The sequence below is a fragment of the Mastigoproctus giganteus genome, chromosome 10, assembly GCF_048544385.1.
Source record: "Mastigoproctus giganteus isolate SK-2022 chromosome 10, ASM4854438v1, whole genome shotgun sequence".
In the NCBI taxonomy this organism is placed as follows: domain Eukaryota; kingdom Metazoa; phylum Arthropoda; class Arachnida; order Uropygi; family Thelyphonidae; genus Mastigoproctus; species Mastigoproctus giganteus.
In genome coordinates, this window is record NC_143584.1 from 160,226,402 (window position 1) to 160,252,575 (window position 26,174).

Genomic DNA, 26,174 nt, shown 5'->3' on the forward strand with positions numbered 1-26,174 from the left:
AAAGGACGACAAAACAGCATATTTTCTTTCACTTTGCCTTCATTCAAGTAGCCTGCGAATACAATTAAAATGGCTAGATTGGAAACATCTGTGGTCTCATCTAATTGCAAAGCATAAAATGTACTTTTTTATACCCTTTCTATAATAATGGATTCAACATCTTCAGACACATCATGTATTTTGCGAGACACTGTGTTATTGGAACAGAGTATCACATCCAATTTATTCGCCAAATTGTCATCAAACATACACCTGACTATACCTTTTGCACATGGGAAAATCAAATTTTCTGCAATAGTATGGTTGCCCAGCTTTTGCTGTTTCATAGCTTACTTAGTATGATGCCTCAAGTGCTTTTTCACTGTTTTGATTTCCGAGTGATATATGCAAATCAATATTAGATGTTTTGATTTCTTGCAATTTCCACTTAAAAAAAAATCAACTGGTTTTTCCGCATAATTTTCATGTTTTGTTTCTAAATGATGAGGGAAGGTTTCAAACTACTATTGGTGAGCACGTTGTGGGCTTGGATAGTCCTCATCTCCAAGAAATGAAAAACCAAATTTAATATAATCTTCACTATATTCCCTCTTTTTTAGTGTTCCTTGTCATACGGGTTTTTTGAAGGTCATCTAGGGATGAATTTGAGGTATGATTTTGATTTTTGTGCTTCTCATTAATTTGTATTTTAGCATTGTTCTTTATGCTTCCAGTCTTCAACCAACGGTCCATAATGGTTTTTTTAAGTTTAAAAATACTATGACTATGTAATACTGCACAACATTCAAGTCCAACATGGTATGGCACAGTGATTAGCAATGTTTACTGGAGTTTGTCTGACATGCGACTGAACAGTGCGATACATATCAGTACATTCACACCCAATCCCTCCCCCCACCGCTGGCTGTCAGAAACCCTTGAAATTAAAGATTCTGTATCCACATTGAAATCATTGCCTAGCGTCGACAACCAGCGAACTTAAATTAAACAGTACAGGGATTGACACAACCAGCACTAACCAATTCCGATAAGTTTTTACAGACACGATTGTCTACTTGTGACAGTGGGGATGAAATTAGGGAACTCAATCACTTTTCCCGTTAATGGGTTAATTATGGATGATAATCATTGATTTTTTTTTTTTTTTACGTTTAGCTTAGTAATAGAAATCATGCAGTCTATGATTTCTATTATTAAATTAAATACAATCTGTAGTTTATAAAATAATTAAGTTTCATTTAATGTTAACTGCAGACGGAAAACCTAGATTAATTCGGAGCTAGGAAATTGTTAGCAATTACTGTCTTTTTAGGCTGTGATTGAAAATATAATGCATATTTTACGCACTGCGTAAGCTGCAATTTGTCGTAGAAAGCAAAACAGTAAAACTTTTTAAAAAAGGGCATTTATTGACAAAAAAATCAATGATAGTAAAATGCAATGTGATATTTTTATTAATAGAGTAAATATAAATCTTTAAACTGAATAATGAAAAGTTAATTTTATATATTCCAAAACTTTTATTTCTTCGTTGTCATACTGGTATTGCTCTTTTTTTTTTTCTTTTTTTTTTTCAAGATTTGAAAACAATAAGGAACTGATGGGTATACCCAATACCAGTCCATTATAGTAGACAAAATTTTGACTATCATAATTTATGCAACAAATTGGAAGGTTGTGAAGGGAAATATATCAGACCCAATTGAGAAACGTTATGTTTCAAATTCGATTAATAAAACACGGACTAATCAACTACTTCTACTTATTTATTAGCACTTTACAGATAAATATAAGAAAAAAAAGAACCGTTGTTACTTTGAGGCAATAAATAAAATAAAATAGATGGTATTATCTAATATTTTTATTTTCTTGCCAGCATTTCTCCATGGTATTCCTGTTTGAATGCAGTTTGACACTTTTGCCCCATATTGCACGTTTTACATAAATCCATAAATGTTTGAAATTAAATTAGTATCCATAATTAAAACTTCTGTATTCCAGGTTTTCTTTACGTCACCAAGAATTCTTGCTTTCTACAGCAACAGCAGTTCCAATAATTGCCTAAATGCCAGAGGTGAGAGCAATGCATACCCAGTTGAGTGATATCTGTATTTCCCATGGGAATCAGCAAGCTTAATTTATTAACACAAAAAACATTAATGTACACACTCCCATTAACTTACATGGACACCTGTCGTGCATGCTCGCCATGTAAAGGCGCGTAACCCAAACCACAACTAAATATAAATTTTGAACCGAACCAAATCGCATAAATTAATATTAAACTATTTTGTAGTTTACAAAAATATACCAATGTATATCTAAGCAGACACCATTACAAAATTTTTAGTGCAAACCGCCTGGAACACTCTTGCAAACTCCTGGGGGTTCACAAACCACCACTTGGGAACTGCTGCCTTAACTCAAGCCATAAAAAAGGCCTACTTGTACTTTGAGTGTCAAGTAGGTGCCCAGGACAAAAATTGGGCTCCACACATATGCTGCACTACCTGTGCATCAAAACTCAATGCATGGGTGAATCGAAAGGGACATTTTATGCCTTTCACAGTGCCCGTGATATGGAGGGAGCCAACAATTCATGTCACAGACTGCTACTTCTGTATGGTGCCTCCTATTAGAAAAGGGATGACAACGAAGAAAAGTGGACAGTGATGTACCCAAATATACCATCTGCAATTCATCCCGTGCCTCAAAGGGAAGTACTACCTATTTCTGAACCACCCGACCATTTTTCTGTACACTCTGATGAAGATGAAGACACTGATGAACATCAACTTGATATACACGAAGAAGTACAGCAGCCATCTACGTCAAGGGATCCACCATTTTGTCCAAACCTTTATCCTTCTCAACCACATAAGATCATGGAAAGTGAGCTTAATGACCTCATCGGAGATCTACTGCCGAAGAATGAGGTAGAGTGTTTGGCCTCAAGGCTACAACATTGGAATCTTCTAGATCATTCTGTGAAAGTGACAACATTTCGTACTCGAAATAAAGACTGTGATATGCTATCAAACAGAAGATGAACTCACTGTTTGTAAGGATGTTGATGGTCTAATGGCAGCACTGAACGTGAGGCACATTTCCGAAGAATGGCAACTATTTTTAGATGTTTCTAAGGTTAACTTTAAAGCTGTGTTATTACACAATGGAAATATGCTGCCTTCAATACCTCTTGCATATGCCATCCACAAAAAAGAAACATACACAAACATGGAGAAGATCCTCTTAGTTGTACACTATCAGAAGTATGAGTGGCAGATATGTGGTGATTTAAAGGTGATGGCCATTTTATTAGGACTACAAAAGGGTTACACTAAGTATTGTTGCTTTCTCTGTGAGTGAGATAGTCGTGCCAAGGATATGCACTATGAGAAGAGGAGTTGGCCTCAATGAAAATCATTAACACCTGGAATGAAGAACAGAGCATTTGAAACTCTGGTAGATCCAAATAAAGTTTTGCTTCCACTACTCCACATCAAACTTCGGCTCATGAAAATTTCATGAAGGCTTTGGAAGTGAACAGTCCTGCACTTACATACAGGCAGTTCCCAAATTCGTTCCTAGCACACGCTCATAAAGCGGGAATTTATTTCCCATAGATATAATGTTAAAAACAGGAGTTACATTCTCAACAGTGAAATTAGTTAGCTAATTAGTTTGTTTAAACAATGATTGATTTATCCAAAGAAATGAAAACAGCCTGCAAAATGAAGCAAATTATAATAATAAAGAAATTATTTATGACTTACAAATGTTAAAATTTTCATTCTTCATCATCATCGACTAATGCACACTCGTTGATCACTCATTGTTGGTTTGTTGCATAAGGAGTCGTCTTCTTCAGAAATACTTCAAGAGGCTTTTGTTTTCAAGATAATCTCTTTTCTTTATAAATTTCACAATAGCATGCATAAGCATTTTTTAACGGCATGCACAAATTGAACTAACTAACAAGATATGCGCAAAGTAATCAAGTTTACGAAGCTTTAAAAAACAAAAAAGGAATAATGAAGGGGAAAAACATTTCACCATAATAACATAAAAACACACAATTCCAGTTATCAGTATTTTTGCAAATGCAACATTGAGTTTACTACCCATTTATAATTGATTGCACTAACAGAAAAGCCCAATAAACCAGAAAGTGCAAATTATTTTTATTGTTTTATGGTAGTGACTTCCAGAAATGTGTTTTAGAAAAATATCACAAAGGCATTCAAAATTGATTCTTATAATGGAACATGTGATAACAATGAAAGTGTAGTGCAATTTCCATTATAAAAATGAACTTTTAGAGAAATAAAAAGCTTAGTTATGTAGTGAAAATTTCAACTTCCAAGGTCTTGGAATGAATTACCGAAAAAAAAAAAAAAAGCAATGTTATTGGGTTCACATTACGATATTTTCACAATACAGTGGTGTCTCTGGAACAGATTAATATCGTAAAGCGGGATATACAGTATTCTATCGCTATACACTTGGTTTAAAATGCAGCATTTATGAATGTTTAGTTACCATTCATTTTTTGCAATTAATGTTCGTATTTTCGATTTTGTTGATACTTAAAAAAAAAAAAAAAACTCATAAAGCGGTAACTCTTAAAGCGGGAACTGCCTGTACGTGCAAGAGAAATTCCGAAGACTTAATACAGAGAAGATTAAGGCAGGCATTTTCATTGGTCCACAAATAAGGCAACTTTTCAAAGATGAACAGTTCGAATATGTCCTTAGATAGGGAAAAATCAACATGGAAAGCCTTTCAGAATGTTTCGACTGGTTTTCTAGGAAATAGTAGCAGTAGTAGTGGCATGTGATGTGCAAGAAAGCAAGTGTATGAGCTTATGCAGCATCGGCCAAAAAAAAAAAAATCCCACCATTCCCTCCAAATGCCTGCCCAGTTCCTCCTTAAATTTATTTAATTTCTCAACTTCCACAATGACAGATGGAAGTTTGTTCCAGCAATTAACCACCCGCTCGCTAAAGACAAATATCCACACATCTATTCTACATCTGTCTTTTCTTAATTTGAATTTATGCCCCCTTAGGTTCGTAATCTGAACAAGTGGAAGGATCCCATCAGAATTCAGCGTGCTCAACCCATTCAAGGCCTTATATACCTCAATCAGATCACCGCGCAGGTGCCTAGTCTCCAGCCACTGCAATTTGCAGAACTTAAGCCTCTCTTGGTAAGAGGATCCCTTCATTCCCCTCACCAATCTTGTTGCCCTTCTCTGTACACGCTCAAGTAAACCTACATCCTTCCTAAAATGAGGCCTCCAGACCTGTACGCAGTACTCAAGGCGTGGCCTGACCATTGCCTTATACAGAGGGACAATCACCTCATTTTCCCTGCTAGCAAAATTCCTATATATCACTGACAAAACCCCATGACCTGCCCTGGCAGCCTGTCTGCATTGCTTAGAAAACTTCATATCTGACTGCACAGTTACTCCCAGGTCTTTTTCATTTTCTACCACCCTAAGTGTAATACCACATAGTTGGCGTTTCTCTGTGGTTACTTCTACCCATATGCAGTACTTTGCATTTGTAAAGGTTAAACTTCAGTTGCCACTTCTAATTATCTAGAAATGGCAACTGAAATTATCTAGATCCTGTTGCAGTAGCACACTACCATTACTGTCATTAACAACCCTGCCAACCTTTGTATCATCTGCAAACTTCGACACTAAGCCTCATATAGCTTCATCAATATCATTGATAAATATACAAGACAACAGAGGACCCAACACTTGAACCCTGTGAGACTCCACTAATAACATTAGTCCACGAAGAGCAGCACCCATTAATTACCACCCTCTGTCTTCTCCCACTCAACCATCCTTTTATCCATTGTAGCAACTTACCCTTAATACCATTCTGCTCCAATTTTTACAATAGTCTTTCATGCGCAACAGTATCAAGCTTTCCTGAAATCATATCAAAAAATAATTTTGATATGGTATCAAAATTATTTTTTTCATCCAGTTCCTTTGTAACCACATCATAATATCCTATCAAATTTGTCAGACAAGACTTTCCCTTAACAAACCCATGCTGTGTCTGAATTATTGCTGCAGTCTTGTCTAGATGATCCTGCAATGCATCTTTAACCAGTGACTCCATTATTTTACCCGGAACAGAAGTTAAACTAACTGATCTGTAATTACTCGTGTCACCCTTTGATCCCCCTTTGTGAATTGGGGATACATTTTCACATCTCCAGTGCGTGGAGACCTCCCCTGAGTCCATGGATGCTCTCATAATTATGGCTAAGGGTTTGCTTAGTTGCCTTGCCGCCTCCTTTAATATAACTGGATAGATCCCATCCACCTCAGGTGCCTTTCTTATGTTTAACTTCAACAATTTCTCCTCCACTTTGCTCTCAGTTATTAGAAAATCATTAAGCATCCTGCTACAATTTGATAACCTTCTGCCATTTTCAAACAAACCTTAATAACTCCTCATGTGTGAATGTAGATGCAAAATACTCATTCAGTTTCTTTGCTATCTGAGCAGGATCATCAACAGTCGAACCATCGATATCAAGTGGACCGATCAGATTCATCCCCTTCTTTTTAGCATTTATATAAGTAAAGAAATCCTTGCTTGGTTGGCAGGGTTGTTTTTTTTAGCATCTTTTCCCAAATATTTCTCATAATCTGCCTTCGCCTGCCTTACCTCATTTGTCACCTGATTACAGACTAGCTTATATCTGCCATAGGCTTCTGAGTGGCTTGATAATTTATATGCATCCCATGCATTTTTCTTCTGTCACGAGTCTCATTAGTTCATTTGATAACCATTTAGGTCTAAACCTTGAACAATATTTCTTAATAGGTATGAAACTTTTAGTGGCATCCTCGATTAATTCCTTGAATGCTTCCCACTTAGAATTTACTGTTGGTAACATCAGTTGATCCCACTGTACAGAATTTAAAACTGTCTGAGACCACTGTACTCACCTTTACGGAAGCAAAAACCCTTTCCTTTACCCCTGATGGTAATTATATCTTTAAGTAAATCCCACGTCAGTACACTGTGATCAGTGCCACCTAGTGGTTCCTTCATCTGCAAATTCTTAATACACGAACGATCACTGCTGATAACCAGATCAAGAGAAGACAGAGAGTGGTAATCAATGGACACTGCTCATCGTGGACTAATGTTATTAGTGGAGTCCCTCAGGGCTCAGTGTTGGGTCCATTATTGTTTTCTGTATTTATAAATGATATTGATGATGGTATATCAAGCTTAATGTCCAAGTTTGCAGACGATACAAAGGTTGGCAGGGTTGTCAAGGACACTACTGACACTATGCTACTGCAACAGGATCTGGAAAGGTTGAGCAGATGGGCTGAGAGGTGGCAAATGAAGTTTAACATTGACAAATGTATAGTACTACACATGGGAAACAGCAACCCCAGAGCAACGTATCAACTCTGTGGTACTACACTGACAGAGGTAGAGAATGAAAGGGACTTGGGGGTGGTTGTGGAGGGAAATATGAAGTTCTCTGAGCAGTGCCGACGGGCTGCAAGAGTAACTCATGGAGTATTGTCAATGATATACAGGAATTTTTCCAGCAGGGATAAGGAGGTGATTATTCCCTTGTATAAGGCAATGGTCAGGCCACACCTAGAGTACTGTATACAGGTCTGGAGGCCTCATTTCAAGAAGGATGTAGAGCTGCTGGAACGAGTACAGAGAAGGGCAACAAGGTTAGTGAATGGAACAAAGGGGTGCTCTTACGAAGAAAGGCTTAAGTTTTGCAAATTACAGTGTCTGGAGACGAGGCACCAGCAAGGTGATCTGATAGAGGTGTATAAAGCCTTGAATAGTTTGAGCATGCTCAATGCTGATGGGATTCTTCCTCTAGCTCAGAAAAATCACCTGAGAGGGCATAAATTCAAATTGAGGAAAGACGATGTAGGATAGACGTGCGGAAATTTGCCTTTAGCCAGCGGGTGGTTGGTTGGTGGAACAGACTTCCAACCCTTGTCGTGGAGGTTGATAGCCTAAATAAGTTTAAGGCTCAGCTGGACAGGTATTTTGAACGAACAGAGGGGTGAAGTGGAAGTGGTTTTTTTTTTTTTTTTTTTTTGGCTGATGCTGCATAAGCTTGCTTTCTTGCATCAAATGCCTCTGCTAATGCTAATGCTAAAAGAGTATTACCCTTTCTGGTTGCCTCTCGAACATGCTGCTGCAGAAAACAATCATCCAATAAATCTACAAAAGTCTTACTACTGTGTGAGTGACCAGCCCACAAGTTCCAGTCAATATCTGGGAAGTTAAAATCCCCCTTTATAAGACATTCTGATTTACTAGCCCACTCTGTTTCTCTGTACAATTGTTTATTGTACTCATTCGAGTCATTAGGCCTATAACACACTCCTACTCTTATTTTTGCTTTCGCGGTGCTTAAGTCACACTAAACTGACTCAACAGTGCACTGTTCATCTATATCAACTGGATGCACTTTCGATTTTATGTTTTTCTTAATTAACGGCATAACACCACCTCCCTTTCTATCCTTTCTGTACACATTTTACTCCCCAAATTCCAGTTCTGCATTCCTTATATCTGTGTGACACCACGTCTCTGCTATCCCAACAATATCCGCCTTTGATGTCTTGACCAACACTTCAAATTCATCGAATTTATTTACTATACTTCTAGCATTGGTATACGTGCAAGCATACATGCACCTATTCCTAGTTACCCTGACACATCCCATATACCCATCTGTTTCACAATGACTGCCATCAGTCCCTGAAACTCCGAACACCCCCTCACTACACACCGTTGCTTATTCTAATAGAAGTAGTGCAAGAATCGCCTTCACCTCTGCCTGCAGCTACTTTTAACCTTTTAGTCTGTGAATCCCCTCAAAGCTAGCAGTTTTCCGACCCACCTAACACTGCCTCGATAGCATCAGCATATATTCTTGCACCCTTTCTATTTAAGTGTATCCCATCCCTGTAGAAGCAGTCTCTCCTGTTAACAAGCACGGACCACGCTGAAAAAAATTCTACCCCTTGAGCCTTGCACATTCCCTCCAGGGCCGAATTGATTGACAAGGCTCTCATCGTGTATTCTCTCCTATCGTGTCTGGGCAGAATTGCAGAAACTTTCAAATTTAACCCTAACTCGCGACTTTTTTGCAACATTGATCTGTACTTGTTAAGTAAATCTGCATATCTCATACTCTTAATGTCATTGGTGCCAACGTGCAACAATATCACCCTTTGTGCCCTTAAAAGATGATATATGCTTTACAACATCATCAACTTTTACGCCTGGCAGACATACTCTGGTCTATCCTTTTTACACAATATATTCCCCGTCTCCCTGACAATAGTCACCAACAATAACTAGTTCCTTTGGGACCAGCACATTCTGCCTTGGAGATTGCCACTGTGTTGCCTGATGCCCAGGAATGAGCTCTGGTGTTGAGTTGGGCAGCTGAGAGCTTGATGGGCGCCTCATATTAATTTATTCGAGGGCATCTACCCTACACCTCAAGCTCTCACAGACGCCCAGTAGAACGCTGAGTTGATGCCTAATTTCTAGACACTCTCTGCACCTGACACACACAAAGACATCCTCCTTGGCTTGATCATGTTCTGTTCCAGAGAGTTCGGCAAACATTTCACAAGTTCCACATATTTTTTAGGCTGTGATGCGCTGGAGAATTGCCCCCCTCAATTCTTCCCCGAGTCACAGCATTACTGCCGCTTTGTGACCGTTGCTTTGCTGCTCTAGTCTGGGGCATGATATTTTAAATTAATAAGATCAATAAATTTAATTAATTAATTGTCAATACCACGCTATCTAATAGAATCCTAAATGCAGTAATGCATATTACACTATATAATTATACATTAGAGCTGCCTAGTTACCACAATTAAAAATTTTAATTCCCTACTACTCTATACAAAACAATGGCTGCAAGATTCGAACGAAATAATGGTTTTACGTATATTAAGTAGTAATCTACAAAAACTCTTTAAATTAAAAATAAAAATAACCAGCGTTAACAATAACTGTAAGACTACGTATATAGTACAATATAAAATAACAATTAGGTAAATAAAAAGGCAAACACTTATCGCTTTTTCTGAGCCTGTAATTCACAGCTGTAATTTTTAAAGAGAGTCAGCACCCTCACTTTGTTAAAGCTGGCAACTGCAGGCAGCTTGTTGAAGATGTCATTACGTCTTATGAAAAACTGGGGTGCAACATGTCATTGAAGATGCATTTCTTGCACTCACAGCTGGATTTCTTCTCGCCAAACTGTGGTGGAACAAAGATACAAAAGCAAATGGAGTGCCACCATATTAGCCATTTATTGCTGGATGGTGAAAAGGGATAATCCCGAAGCTGAATACAAGTGAAAGGCTAAAAGGTCCTGTGTTTGATACAGGTACATTCGTAACTAGATCTTACTGTCACATAAATAAAAAATACCTAATTAAAAAAAAAAAAAAAAAAACTACTTTTTTTTGAAAACAAGAGCCAATCTGCCATTTTAAGCACTATTTCTGTGTCGCACCCCAAAATCTATAAAATAAACTTACTTTCATGCCTGTAAAAAGATATGACCCAAAATTTGTTGTTCGGTGTAATGGGGCATTTACTATATACGAGCTGAAAACAGCTCCACCCTTACAAAAGAAAGTGCTGTTGGGCTAGATGACATCCGTTATGAGGTGATTAAACACCTTTAATCACCTCATAACAGAAGGTTATGAGGTGATTAAATGGCAGAAATTTAATGGCAAAAGGTTATCAAATTGTAGCAGGATACTTAATGATTTTGCAATAACTGAAAGCAAAGTGGAGGAGAAATTGTTCAAGTTAAACATAAGAAAAGCATCTGGGGTGGATGGGATCTATCCAGTTATATTAAAGGAGGCGGCAAAGCAACTAAGCAAACCCTTAGCCATAATTATGAGAGCGTCCTTGGACTCAGGGGAGGTTCCCACGGACTGGAGATGTGCAAATGTATCCCCAATTCACAAAGGGGGATCGAAGGGTGACACAAGTAATTACAGACCAGTTAATTTAACTTCTGTTCCGGGTAAAATAATGGAGTCGCTGGTTAAAGATGCATTGCAGGATCATCTAGACAAGACTGCAGCAATAATTCAGACACAGCATGGGTTTGTTAAGGGAAAGTCTTGTCTGACAAATTTGATAGGATATTATGATGTGCTTACAAAGGAACTGGATGCAAAAAATAATTTTGATATCATATATTTGGATTTCAGGAAAGCTTTTGACACTGTTGCGCATGGAAGACTATTGTACAGATTGGAGCAGAATGGTATTAAGGGTAAGTTGCTACAATGGATAAAAGGATGGTTAAGTGGGAGAAGACAGAGAGTGGTAATCAATGGGTGCTGCTCTTCTTGGACTAATGTTATTAGTGGAGTCCCACAGGGTTCGGTGTTAGGTCCACTGTTGTTTTGTATATTTATCAATGATATTGATGAAGGTATATCAGGCTTAATGTCGAAGTTTGCAGATGATACAAAGGTTGGCAGGGTTGTTAATGACAGTAATGGCAGTGTGCTACTGCAACAGGATCTAGATAATCTGGGCAGATGGGCTAAGAAGTGGCAACTGAAGTTTAACCTTGACAAATGCAAAGTACTGCATATGGGTAGAAGTAACCCCAGAGAAACGTACCAACTGTGTGGTACTACACTTAAGGTGGTAGAAAATGAAAAAGACCTGGGAGTAATTGTACAGTCAGATATGAAGTTTTCTGAGCAATGCAGACATGCTGCCAGGGCAGGTCATGGGGTTTTGTCAATGATATATAGGAATTTTGCTAGCAGGGAAAAGGAGGTGTTTATCCCTCTGTATAAGGCAATGGTCAGGCCACGCCTTGAGTACTGCATACAGGTCTGGAGGCCTCATTTTAGGAAGGATGGAGGTTTACTTGAGCGTGTACACAGAGAAGGACAACAAGATTGGTGAGGGGATTGAAGGGATCCTCTTACCAAGAGAGGCTTAAGTTCTGCAAATTGCAGTGGCTGGAGACTAGGCACCTGCATGGTGATCTTATTGAGGTATATAAGGCCTTGAATGAGTTGAGCACGCTGAATTCTGATGGGATCCTTCCACTTGTTCAGATTACGAACCTAAGGGGGCATAAATTCAAATTAAGAAAAGACAGATGTAGATTAGATGTGCGGAAATTTGCCTTGAGCCAGCGGGTGGTTAATTGCTGGAACAAACTTCCGTCTGTCATTGTGGAAGTTGATAGGTTGAATAAATTTAAGGAAGAACTGGACAGGCATTTGGAGGGAATGGTGTGATTTTTTTTTTTTTTTTTTTTTTTTGGCTGATGCTGCATAAGCTCACACACTTGCTTTCTTACATCAAATGCCACTACTACTACTTTCACCAAAATTTGTAAACCCTGCTATACCTGTACAACAGAATCTTCCTTGAAGAGCAGTTTCCGGACACCTGGCACAAAACAACTCCTTTTGCTTTTGCTGAGCTGGGAAAGATCTTAAATTTCCAACAAATTACTATCCTGTTACTCTGACTAGCTGTTTATGCAAAATATTAGAGAGAATGGGCAATGCTCATCTTTTATGGTAATTAGAATCAAATGACCTTCGCTCCCACATTTAGTTCAGCTTCTGGAGGAACAGGTCCAAATGGAAACATTCGAGATCCTTTCCTAAAAGGAGGGCATCTTGTATCCAACTTCTTTGATATGGAAAAAGTGTACAACACAACTTCGAGATTTGGTATCTGATTGGGCAACAGTAAACAGTGTTGCCCGATCAGAGTGCCCCATCCATCCCAGCATGCAACATCCCCCTTAAGAACTGGATGATCTCTGATACTCCATCTACCTTCAGCATGCTGAGCTGAACATTTCTGACTTCTTGTCAGTTTATAGAGACGGCTCGAAGTCTGAATCATGTGTGGTATCTGCTGTTATCTTTTCAGAGAATACTATATTTGAGCGGATTCCCCCTGTATGTAGGCATTTATATACTGCAGAGCTGCACACTATAGAGTTGGCCTTTGATCACTTAACTCACCAATACCTAAGGTTCGTTATAAACACTGATTCTGTGAGTACACTACAGACATTTCTCAGTGAAAACATATGCTACTCAGCCAACCATGTTCTGGATTCAGATGATATGCTCTCTCTATGAAATTGGATTCAATATCTGCTTCTGCTGGATCCCCAACCACATTGAGATTAGCAGAAATGATTTGGCTGATATTGCAGCCAAATCAACAGCCTCCGTGTATAATCTTGGCCTGTCAGTCCCCTATGCACACTACAAGCAAATAATCCATAATAAGATATATTTCTGGTGGAAAGATTCATGGTATAGGTAGATAACAAACAAACTATATCAGATTAAACCTGTAATCAAACTGTAGCAATCTAGTCTGCGCACGGGAATTGGAAAGAGAAAGTTGTTCTTACTCAGCTGCATATAGAACATGGTCATCTGACACATTCCTTTCTGCTGAGGGCTGATGACCCTCCTATATGCAAGCAATGTGACATTGTTTTACCTGTTAAGTATGTTTTAATGGAATGTACAAATTTTAAAAAATGCACATTATGTAACTTTTAACCTGAGCCAATATACACTCAGTCAAATTTTATCTGACAATGAGTGCCTGTCAGAAGCTTGTTTTTACAAGCTGCTAATCTGTATACATAAATATAAAATAGACGATATATTTTTACCCTTATGCTATCTTTTATTTATTTCTATACATATAACCTTTTGACAAAGTAACCTATTTAAAGCGTTACCAAAATCTCTTATCTTTTTTGAAATTTTATCTTTTTCTGGTGCATTATAACCTGTTGTTTTAGCACCATTAAAACTGAAATCTGTCCATCTTGCATTAAACATTAAAAGGTTGAATAAAGATGATTATGAACATTTCTTTCTATTCTTACTTCCCCCCCACACTCATGTAGAATTCCTCAGATTTCTTTTTATTCAGTTATTCCTCTTTCATTGCTAATGATTTAATTTTTCATTTTCATTTGTTAATTTTGATTTTAATTTGAATTATTATCATTTTCTGTTGGGTAGTTCTAGATTTTAATTTGGGCTTTAAAACTTTAATATGTTGGTCCACTGAGAATGCTAGATTTGAATCCTGTCAGAGACTGAAGGATTTCTTAAAGGCCTCGTCAATCAGGGAAGTTAGCTGATTTCAGGAAGAAGGAGTAGGGTTTCCTCTGAGCTATTCTGCATTTTTAAGCCCACATAGCATGCAAATTGTGTAGGAACCTATGCTTAAATAGGCATAATACATGATAAACAGATTCTGGAATAATATCATAGGAACCAGTGCGATGTGACCCATATAGTTTATGTACCAATAAAATATCCTAAAAAAACAACAGAATTTTCTCTTTTTGTGCATGCTTGTGTGTTAATTTTAGGTTTTTCTATATCTTTCCAGCATTCTTATTCTGACCTTTGTCTCCTTAAATTTCATATTTTTATTTTTTGTTTTCATTTCATTCATTCAATCGTTAATGTAATTTTTTTGTTAGTTAACGTGTCTTCCAGTAGTTCCTTCTATATCTGTAAACCCTTTTTTTCCACCTACCCTATCAGATTAAGTTTTGATAATCCTAGCTCCTGCAGAATTTATTGGCACTTGCTGTTTCCAGCTGTCTTTTTTGTTAACATCAACGTCCATAGTCTTTTTCAAGTAAGTATTGTTCTTCTCCATGTGTCTCTTATTCTAAATATGAATCTTGTTAAAACTTGTAAACCTTGGACATCCATTGTTGGTTATGCATTGGAGTTATTTTTCTGAGTTATTAATCTCTACGTAACATTAAATAGGCATAGCCTATCATCTGAATTAATATCATAACCTCTATTATTTTGTAAATTCATTTACAAAAATATGCAAGTTGTGATATTAAGTTCAATTTTAATCAACTTTATCCATACATGCCCAATTACAAAGAACATGAGCAGAGATGGGTTGGACTGGCTTCTTTAGCTTGGTTCCAACTTCTGTCCCCACTTCCTTTTTCCATGTTGGTTATATATCTGTACTGCCAATTATTTAACAAATAATTGCACGTACTTCATTTTTGTATTTAAGTTTTAACCTTGTAAAGTATTCTGTGTTGATTACTGTCATCGGGCCTAATAAAGATAGTTAAAGAAATTTCATCAACTTTATTAGGTCTGATGACAGAGTTCAACATGCAACCCAGAAACACCACCATGTTAAAGTACCGTATTTCCCCATGTATAAGACGCACCTTAATTTTGGGGCCCGAAATTTGAAAAAAAAATTTATTACATAAAGTTATTGAACTCAAGTTTTATTCATCATAAAATTCATACAACTCATCACTGTCAAAACTCCCATCCATTAGCTTGTCCTCATCTGTGTCTGGTGACGAATCACTGTCTTCATATATTGCCTCGTCCTTAGTTCGATCTATGGCATTTGAAATGCCACACTTCTTAAATGACTTGACAACGATCTCAATCTTGATATTATCCCAGGATCTTTTCACCCAGGTACAAACTTCTCCTATAGTTGGTTTCTTCACTCTTCCTGATGGTGTCAAATTGTCCCCAGAAGACTTCATCCATTGGTTCCATTCGTCTCTCATGGCAGCTTTGAAGGGTTTGTTAATGCTGACATCAAGTGTTTGGAGCTGGGATATCAAGCCTCCAGGTATGACGGCAAGTTTTGTTTTTTGCTCTGCAGCAATCTTTGTATTTTTTGTTGTGTGCCCTGAACTGATCAAGCACCAATAGGGCAGGTTTGTGTAAGAGCCCACCTGGTCTCCTGCTCCAAACTTTCTCAAACCAGATCTTCATCACATCCTGATCCATCCAACCCTTGTCATGAACAGGAACAATCACTCCTCGAGGAATGTCTTCTTTTGGCATTGTTTTGTGTTTGAAAATCAGCATAGGAGGCAGCTTCGTTCCGTCAGTACAACAAGCTAGATGGCTCTTTTCATGTCCACTTGTCTTCACAGTTACAGTTTTCACCCCCTTCTTATCAACAGTTCTGTTACTTGGGGCATCAAATTGAAGGGGGACTTTGTCCATATTTGCAATCTGGCCCAACTCAAACTGGTGTGTCTTCCGACATTGAATGACAAAACAATGAAATTCAAGGACCTTCTGCTCATAGCTTTCAGGCATCTTTTGGGCAAGTCTGGTGCATGTACGCATGCTTAGTCCATTCCGTTTTATGAATCTGAATTGTGTCCTCCTTTGAAATCAGTAACTTCTTTTTCATCAGCAATTCTTCTTGCCTCATGCTGAACCATCTTTGTGGACACAGAAATTCCAATTGCCCTTTGCTCCTCAATCCACATCTTCAATTCCCTCTCTAAATCAGGCCATTTTGCTGACTTGCCTCTAATGGCCTTCTTCTGCCGTGGCGTTTTTAGTAGGGTTTCTTCTTCCCATAGCCAGTCTGGGATTGTTTTCTCGGTTGGAGGAGGACCAACCTTACGTTCAGCAGCACGATTTCCATTAACTTTTGCAAACTGGATCACTTTTAACTTGAATTCAGCACTGTACGAAAATCTTTTCTGAGCCATTTCTGGGCAGAATGTGGCAAAACGTAACCTAATATACCGGTAACAAGTGCGAAACAATGAGCACAAAGACGACAAGCGCGAAAAAACGGGAAATGCAAGTAAAAAAAAAAAAAAATTACAACCACTGTATAAGACGCACCCAGTTTTTATACCCCAAATTTTTCGAAAAAAGGTGCGTCTTATACATGGGAAAATACGGTAGATACATTATGAGAAGTTAGTTTACTTTTTAACCTCTTCACACAATAAATTCACTTAAATAATTTGCATATTTATCTCCTCATTTCTTATTAAATGAATATTATTCTCATTTGAAGAGACTGTATTGTTAAATAAACTTGATTACTATTAGAAATTATATATAAAATTTCACTGAGTTATGTTCTGTCTACTTGGAAATATGTTTAGACATTAAATGAAAGGTCTTGAATTTTCTAGGTGCATCCATTATTGTTCTAGAAGTGGCCTTACTATTGGAAGCTAAATGGCAAGATAAGGTACATGAAGTGTGGGTTTCCATTATACCGGAAAAAGAAGTAAGTATACTCATTATATACATTTTGCTGAAAATCTAAACATAACTTTCTAATCGGTTATGCATGCAAAAGTTTAGTCTCAATATTTCTCAACAAAAAATTTTGCATGAGAATACCCATAGCTCTTATTGTCTGTTGTCATTTGTCTTTACTAGTACCAAAAGTATTAGAACATTTGGCAAAAGTACAAGTTTACAGATCAACCTGAATGTGAAGTAAGCTCTTCTCTAGCCTGCAGTAAAGGGATGTGGTTTTCATATATTACCTTAGACTAACTTATAACATTAAATCATTAGAATTTAAAAGTGCAAGAAACTCATGGCATCTTTCTTGTTATATATTGAATGAAGCAATAGGGTAATCATTAAACTCTTATCTGTAATAATGTTGGCATCCTTAGACTCAAGTGAAGTTCCAGAAGATTATTGGAAATGTGCAAATAAATCTCTCGTACACAAATGGGTGAGGAGTTCTACGAGTGATGTGAATAACTAATTATTCTGTAAGGCTGACTTATTTGGCAGGAAAAATTGTGCTCAGTTAAAAAAGTTATTCAACTAGATTTGTATTGTTACCATTAAATAATAGTCGTACCTAGAGTGTGCTATATTTAGCTCCAAAGTATTCATATAATTTTTCTGGAGATTCTGGTTTAATTTCATATTTCTTTATTTTATCTTTTTTTACAATTCCAAGTAATAATCTTAGCAAAATATTTTTTGACACCTTATTCTTGTGATTCGTCTGGTTGTTGATTAGTGTCTTTATTTGTTGTAGTATTCTCAGTTTTAGTGTTTTCATCACCAGTATCATAAACAATTCAAAAACTATCATATATTATCTTTGTCCGTTGCATCTCTCTTTAGCAGCTTAGTTGGCACAGTACATTACTGTCTGCCCTCATTTGGAGAAGTGTCAACTGAGGGAATTTCCAAATTCCTCTTCACTTGAGGCTGTAGGTTAGCCAGTCTAAGACAGATAGAGTAGGTCTTCCCCATGAGTTCTTAGGCTTTTTCAGAAAAGAGCATGCAAATCAGACTGTGAACATGCACACTTCTTATAGACAAAATAAACAGAAACACAGATATGAGCATTGAGCTCCGATTTAATTAAAAATAATAATTTTAATTTGTCCACTGCATCTCTATAACACGCTTTTAAACAGTGTTTTTTTTTTTTTGAAACACAGGAGCTTCTCAGAAAACTTCCTCAACTGTTATGTATTTTACCTGAGTCAAAACCTGTTTAGATAGCATACATGGTCATAGAATAATTGATTTCTTTTTGATGATATACATATATAAACATGACTGATATTTTTTACTTTAATCCTGGTGCCTAAATTTTTCAGTGATGTCTATATCTGGAATAAACGTGTTGATTCCTGTATTTAAGAATTTTTGGTATTTTTTTTTAGTTTATTGCATTGTGAATTTTAGCATTCCCTCAATATTGTTTTAAGAGGAAAGAAAGCTTATAATGGAAATAAATAGATTATGATAAAGTTAGTGTATGATAAAGTGAGTAAGCAAAATTCATTGGCAGTGTGCTACTGCAACAGGATCTAGGAAAGTTTGACAAATGGGCTGAGAAGCGGCAACTGAAGTTTAACGTTGACAAATGCAGCAAAGTACTGCATATGGGTAGAAGTAACCCTAGAGAAATGTACTGTGTGGCACTACACTTAGGGTGGTAGGAAATGAAAAAGATCTCGGAGTAATTGTGCAGTCAGATATGAAGTTTTCCGGACAGGGCAGACAGGCTGCCAGAGCAGGTCATGGAGTGTTGTCAATAGTATACAGGAATAATTTTGCTAGTAGGGAAAAGGAGGCGATTATTCCTTTGTATAAGGCAGTGGTCAGGCCACACCATTTGAGTACTGCATACAGGTCTTGAGGCCTCATTTTAGGAAGGATGTAGAGTTGCTTGAGCGAGTACAGAGAAGGGCAGTAAGATTGAGTGGAACGAAAGGGTGGTCTTACGAAGAAAAGCTTAAGTTCTGCAAATTGCAGCGTCTGGAGACAAGGCACCTGTGAGGTGATCTGATTGAGGTGTGTAAGGCCTTGAATGGGTTGAGCAGGCTTAATTCTGATGGGATTCTTTCTCTTGCTTAGATTACGAAACTGAGGGGGCATAAATTCAAATTGAGGAAAGACAATTGTAGAATAGATGTGCGGAAATTTGCCTTAGTCAGCAGGTAGTTGATTGCTGGAACAAACTTCCATCTGCCATGGAAGTTGATAGCTGAAATAAATTCAAAGAGGAACTGGACAAACTTTTAGAGGGAATGGATGTATGCCTCTACTACTTCATGACCATATCAAGTAAAACTTATAAATACTGCTTCATAATTTTAGTGATGTGCTTCAAGTGACCATCTGGCTCATCCACTCTTTTTAGTATATTTGATGCAGCTCTACAAAGAACATGTTCATCAGTGGCATGAATACTATCCTTATTTTAGTTCAGTCTTGTTTGGTACAGGTCTGTTTAGATATTTATTATTGGATGTCTCTTATCATTGCAAAAGTGATTTGGATTCAAGGTAAAATTCCAAAATTAACATGCATTCTTTTTATGGGAAAACATGAGCATTTTTTCCAGTGAAACTGCCTTCTGCAACTTTTCTTAAAATCTCTCCATATCCAGTGGCATCATATATTCTATTTTTATACTGGTTTATTGTATGACCCATTTACCAGCGAGTTATACAAAAAATAGATAACTGTGTAACCATAATACAAGCAATTTTTTTTTTTTTTTTTACTAAAAATAGAATTTAATTTTTTTGAATAGTTTTTTTTCAGGTAACAGAATTGTTTTTTCAATTGTTCATAAATTATTCAAATCATTCATAAATTTTGTCTTTTAGGCAGTTCAACGAATAAAAGAAAGAGATGGTTTATCTGAAGAACAAGCTTTGCAAAGGATTCGCTCACAGATGTCTAATGTTGAAAGAGTAAAACTAGCTAATATTGTCTTTTGCACATTGTGGGACACTTCATATACAAAAGCTCAGGTTTGTTTTCAAATCTGTGAGGATGACTTCATCTATTCCAGTTTTTCCAAATGGCTTTCTTGACTGACTCTTAAGGCAGTCTAAAACCTGTTGGATTACAACAGAACTTACTTTTAGATCCATAAGGTTTAATGCATAAATGAAAAAATGCTGAAAGTTAAAAATGCTGAAGTTAAAACTACCACTGATGAAAGTTAAAAAATTAAGCATAAATCCCAGAGAAAGTGTATGCATTTTATATTTCACTAATATTAAGCAATAAAAATAAATCAAAACAAGACATCAGCAACTAAAGACATCATTTTCAGGATTTCCCTTCATCAGATGATTTTAAGTAATTGTAAAATGCTTTATTATAGGAAAACCATGTGATCCCAATAATCAGAACTCCTCACTTGCGCGATGGCAGGAATATGATGTGGTCTAATTTACAAATGTCCAAGACCTTCACCAGCGTGTGACTGTTTTGTCAATTCTGAGAACTCAATTGAAAGAATTGAATCACTATTCATTAATATCAACAAATGCCAATAGACGCTCATACTGGAATGAGTTGTGGATTTCAAAATCTGGAGGCACTCAATCTAACAGTTTCCACAACATCTTAACAGTATGTAACATTAATTAAATTTTGCATGCATGAAGATATATTCTAACAGTAACCCCCTTGAGAATCAAGTGCATTATACAAATGAAATATTAATATCATGCATGTGTTGTGTATGACTTGTTTTAAATGACATGTTGGTTAGTAATGATATGGTAGTGTCACATTAATTAGAGATGTACACAGAAATAGCAGTTTAATTCTTTAAACTTCAGTTTCAGAATGCACTAAACAGTCACATTCTGGTGAAAGTCTCAGGCATTTAAAAATTAGACTATCACACATTTGCATGCCTGTGAAAAATAGAGTCGACTTTTCTTCATAAAATCATGTCAGTTTCCTACTTTAACATAGCCACCTGATGAAGAGCAATCTGAAAACAGCATCTCATGTTAATGTTTTTCAATTAATTTAATTTTAATTTTTTTAATCCTCATTAACCAGGAGTTTTAAATCATCAGTGATTTCTTCATTTATTATTAAGCTATACAAATCTAAAGGCAACTTCCTTGAATCAAGTTGGTTAAATACATTAATACTATTTGAGTTATTTTTGAAAATAAAACTGTGCCATAAACTGAACATTAACTTTGTATTTTAATATTTTTATGAATGATTTAATTTTTAGAGTTGACATAATACCCCCCCCCATATATATTTCAGTAATCATAAGTGGAAAGTAGCAAAAATGTCAATAACTGCCATATTTTCACATGAACAGAAATATGTACAGAAGCTTGTTGCCAGTATTAGATAGATTTAGAATACAAAGTTCCCATTACAAGGGAGGTGACAGTATTGGTATTAAAGGGTGTAAAAAGATGGCTTCCATAGCAAGATACTCTTTCTGTCACTTGCTACTCATTTAGAAAGGTTTCTTGTTCAAACTGCTGGTGAACTCATTGAGACTATTATAGCCAGTTTCAAGCAGATATATAGGGTTTCTCTCACATTATCTATATAATTATGTTGGGTAATACGAAATAACAAAAATTCATATGTCTGTTTATGCACTTTTTCTCTCCTTACCTATTTTTTCTATGTAACAGACTTAACTTTCACCTTTATCAGAGGAAAGTTGGTTCCTAAATAGAGCACTATATAAGATAAAAAAATTTTGACACAGCTATAGATATTTAGTTTTTACACACACAGTTTCAAAATTGCATGGAACACCATAAGAGAGTATTCTGCAGCTAAAAATAAGAAGAAAAAAGTTCCTATAAATACATCTCAGAATCTTTATTTCCAATATATTAAACATTAATTATAAATTAAAAAATGATGTAAATTGGCAAAACATGTTATGTTCAGATTTATGTCATGAAATTATGACTGTTTAAAATAAACTTTAAACAGTACAAAACATACATACCAACACCGACATGTCTCTGTCACATGTATTCTACCAATTAGTCAGTTGCGATTAATCTGAAACTTAAGTATCAGTGTCAATATACATGTTACTTGAGTTTCGGGTTTCCATAATGATGGTTTCATTTACAGAATGGTATTTGTTACATTGATATTATGGGAGCCACTACAAATCTGTTTACTTTTGCTGAGTTAACTGATATGATTTTAAAGGAAAGGTTATGTTGATAATGAATACTGACAATGTTAACTAATATGATTTTAAAGGAAAAGTTATGTTGGTAATGAATACTGACAATCATATGTGGGTTTTTTGGCTCAGGTATAAGTGTTTTGAGAGTTGATTATTCAATTTTCTGTAAAACACGATTCATCTATAACTAGAACATGGCTGAGAGATTGAGGATTGTGTGAACATTGCAAAATGAGCCACTGAAAAAAATATGTTATGCATTTATTCATATCCTGAGGCAAAGTTCTTGTACAGGCTTGTGAAAGTGCATCCAGTTCTTGTAAAATGGATAGTTTCTGGTAATGCCATGTCCTCCATGTACTTGCATATGGAACATTTATGGTACTTTTGGCAGAAGGTACTTGAACAGCACAAAGTATCTGCTTTTCAGTATTTACAGTTTGTAAAACTCTCCATCTACCAGTATTTACTCAGTGGTTTCAGTATGCCTGTTTTTCTAAGTCATCTGTCCACAGTAGGAAATATTTTATGATTTGGTACTTGTACAGTTGGAAATTTTTCAACACATCTGTAAACAGCAGCTGCAGAATTCTTGCAGACCCCTCACCATAATTAATGTATGGTATTTTTGGGAACAATCTTATTGGTACTAATTTTTTACCATCAAGACTTTCAGCCTGTCATACCTGCAATTTGTGAAACTACTGGAAGACATACCCCTTGAAAATCAGCTGAGGATGAGGTCATGAACCAGCCTACTTTCCTGTGATGTTTCAGACTTTTTAACTACCGAGTACAATAACTAATGGATTGGCCAGAATGGCCCTCTACATGACCACACAATCACTCAAACTCACACCATTAGATTACTTTGTATGGGATTACCCAATCTGTGGTTTATTTTATATATCTTACCACACAAGATGAACTGACAATTCTCATTTTGGAACTGCTGAAACTAAAGATAGCTTGAAGTGATAAGGAATGCCAGGGGAATGCGAATTCATCACACTGAATGCTGCATGGAACAAAATGGATTGGCCAGAATGGCCCTCTACATGACCAGCTGCTTTAATTATTTTCCTGTTAGAGGTTATTTCATTTCTTTTTTTTTTTTTTGTTTTGTTTTCTAATTGAAGATTAACATTTAATGTCTCAGTGTTTATAGGAGCTTTTTTATTTTTAGCATATAGAATATGCTCCTACCTTTGTTCCCTGCAGTTTTTTTAAACACCCTATATATGTAGAAAGGATGGGAGAAAAGAGACTAGCTAAGCAGATATTAGCATGTGTATGTGTTATAATTTCTAAATTATAATTTATTATAATTTATCTCTATAGATTAAAAATTTTCCTCTTGGTGATATTTATTTGATCTTGAGAATGCCGCGTGGTTGGGGGTGGGGTAGCCAATGGGAGAAGGATGTATATCACATGGTACAAGTGGGCGGGGCAGTTGCGTCACTACAAATGCACAGGTGAAAGGAACAAGTCATAACATAGAAATGTTGCCGATCCATTTACCCAGACAGAACGTGATTCAGTTTCAAGAAGGTGAAGAGGCTCTACAGGGAAAGAATATTCAAAGCAAGTTAACAGCATTTTTCGAATTCAATTGGACAGGCAAGAGGGAGTGTAGAAGATTTGACTAACTCCATCATACCTCTACATTTTACGTGGGACAAAACAGGAAAGACTTTTGACTACATTGGATTGTTCGTGGTCGATTCCAGAGACTTCATATTCAGTCACGGACAACTATATGTAGCTCTTTCAAGATCCACAAGCAAGGCTGGTATATGTATACAATCAGCCGATGAAGGACCTAAATGTATAAAGAACATTGTATTCGAAGATGCATTGTGAATTGAGATGAGATCTGCTTGTAACGATAAAAACTATCTCTTATCTCTAAAGTTTTCTTCCTTAAATCCCTTGATTCCAACTTCCTTGAACTAAAGTGATGTATACAGAGTAAAAGACCTTGGCCAAAGGCTATGCAAAAGAAGCGAATGTGGGGCTTGGCGAGCGAAGCCCTCTAGTAATTTGTTATTATTATAATAACAAATAGTAATTTGTTATTATTATAATTTCTAAATAATGAACAGCCAATTATTAAAACAATATTGATTTTTATCTTATGTAACTTTGACCAGATTCATTTGGAGCTAAAGAGAAATTAGTCAAACAAAAAATAAGTCTATTTTAAGCCTACTAAACCTATGGAAATCAAAAATTATAATCATTAGAAATTATATTTTTAAGAAAAAATGAATAAAATCAACAGATTTAAGCAATAGCAAGATAATAACACAAATGAGAAAAAATTTTAAAAAATCTTAGTAATAATATCCAGTAAACAGTAAGTGAAGCCAACTTTGAGTTGCCATGTGCATGTAGGATGGGGAAATAATAGCTAAACAGATATTAGTAACAGAAATTAATGGTAATATGCTAGAATCAATGGTTTTAAGTAAATACCAGGGAAAAGAAGGCTTATATGACTAGGGCTGAAGATCTAACAGGAAATAGAATAATGTAGAGGAAAATGATACCATATTTTCTGACCATAAGACACTTTCTATTCTTGGAAAATTTTACCTAAAATTCCTCTCTGTTGTGGTCTAAAGATATACTAGATGCATAATGATGATACATGCACACACATACATATTAGATCACACTGGATACTGTTGTTGCCTATCACATCCAAATGGGTACTACTTGTGCATGTTTTGCTACAAACCTCAAATTATTTGAGAAATGTGGTATTAGCTTGCCATTGATGGCACAAAGTTGTGCACTCTTCAAAGAAAGTGAAAGTTGGGCAGTAATGACAAATATGACAGTAGCAATGACAAATATTTAGGATTCTACAATGAGTAAATTCATTCTATGCTTACTTGTGTTTCAGATATGTGAAATAAAATATCTTCACCCTATAAAACCTGGGTATAACAGATCTGGATGATGATGTAATTTTAACTGGAAAAAAAGAGCTTGCCCATTACCAGCTCTTTTTGCTGGAGCTTTTGCTATATTTAAAATAAGGAATGAAGAATAAAACTTGACTTAGTTTCATATCAGCTTTACTGAAATTTTTCTATAGTACTGTGCATCAACTTGCCATTATCCTGCCAAATAAAGAAATAATAATATATGCACATTAAATAATGTGCATATATTATTATTTGTTATTTATCAATTATTGTTGATTCATTAAGGAAAATTTAGAAATAAATATATTCTAACTTTAGAAATTCCGATTTTCATAAACTTCTTTTACTTGTTTATTCATAGGTTGAAAAGGCATGGAAACAGCTTAAAGAAAGATGAAAATTCTAATTGTGAAATTTAGTACTACACATTATTCTAAGCTGATTGAATGTAATAACTAATTTCAGTCTTTTTATATATATGTTTGATGATATGTTCAAGAATCCAACATTTTGTCTGGATATTGAGCAGAAAAAATTGCTACAGTAAATAATTACATATGCTGTACAGAGTGAGTCATAAGTCATTAACACTTTTTTTACTGGTTTACATATTATTGATTAAATAGAAAAAAAAACAATTTACCAGCATTATATTTCAAATTGGTGTTCTTATGCCTCAATGTTGCCAGGTAACTTTGTCGCAATAACCAAACAGCTACCAGTTTCACATACCACAGCCACTAGTTTTACATATTTGCATCAATTACTACCAAGTACAGTTAGTTCTGCTATAATGCATTTTAACAACATGAATTTGCTCCAACGTGACTGATATATTAGAGAACAATAGGAGTATAACACAATTTTCACATTG

General features: G+C 36.0%; 1 protein-coding gene across 1 annotated transcript in view; it reads left to right on the top strand.

Annotated features, from left to right (window-relative positions):
• Positions 1 to 25,697, top strand: part of Ppat-Dpck (Bifunctional Phosphopantetheine adenylyltransferase - Dephospho-CoA kinase) — a 75,745-nt gene extending 50,048 nt beyond the window's left edge. Inside the window, exons 7-9 of the mRNA XM_090383064.1 lie at positions 17,071 to 17,168; positions 20,041 to 20,187; positions 25,662 to 25,697. Of these exons, the coding sequence (XP_090239190.1) occupies positions 17,071 to 17,168; positions 20,041 to 20,187; positions 25,662 to 25,697 (281 nt within the window). The remainder of the gene's footprint in view (positions 1 to 17,070; positions 17,169 to 20,040; positions 20,188 to 25,661) is intronic.
• Positions 25,698 to 26,174: the final 477 nt, after the last annotated feature.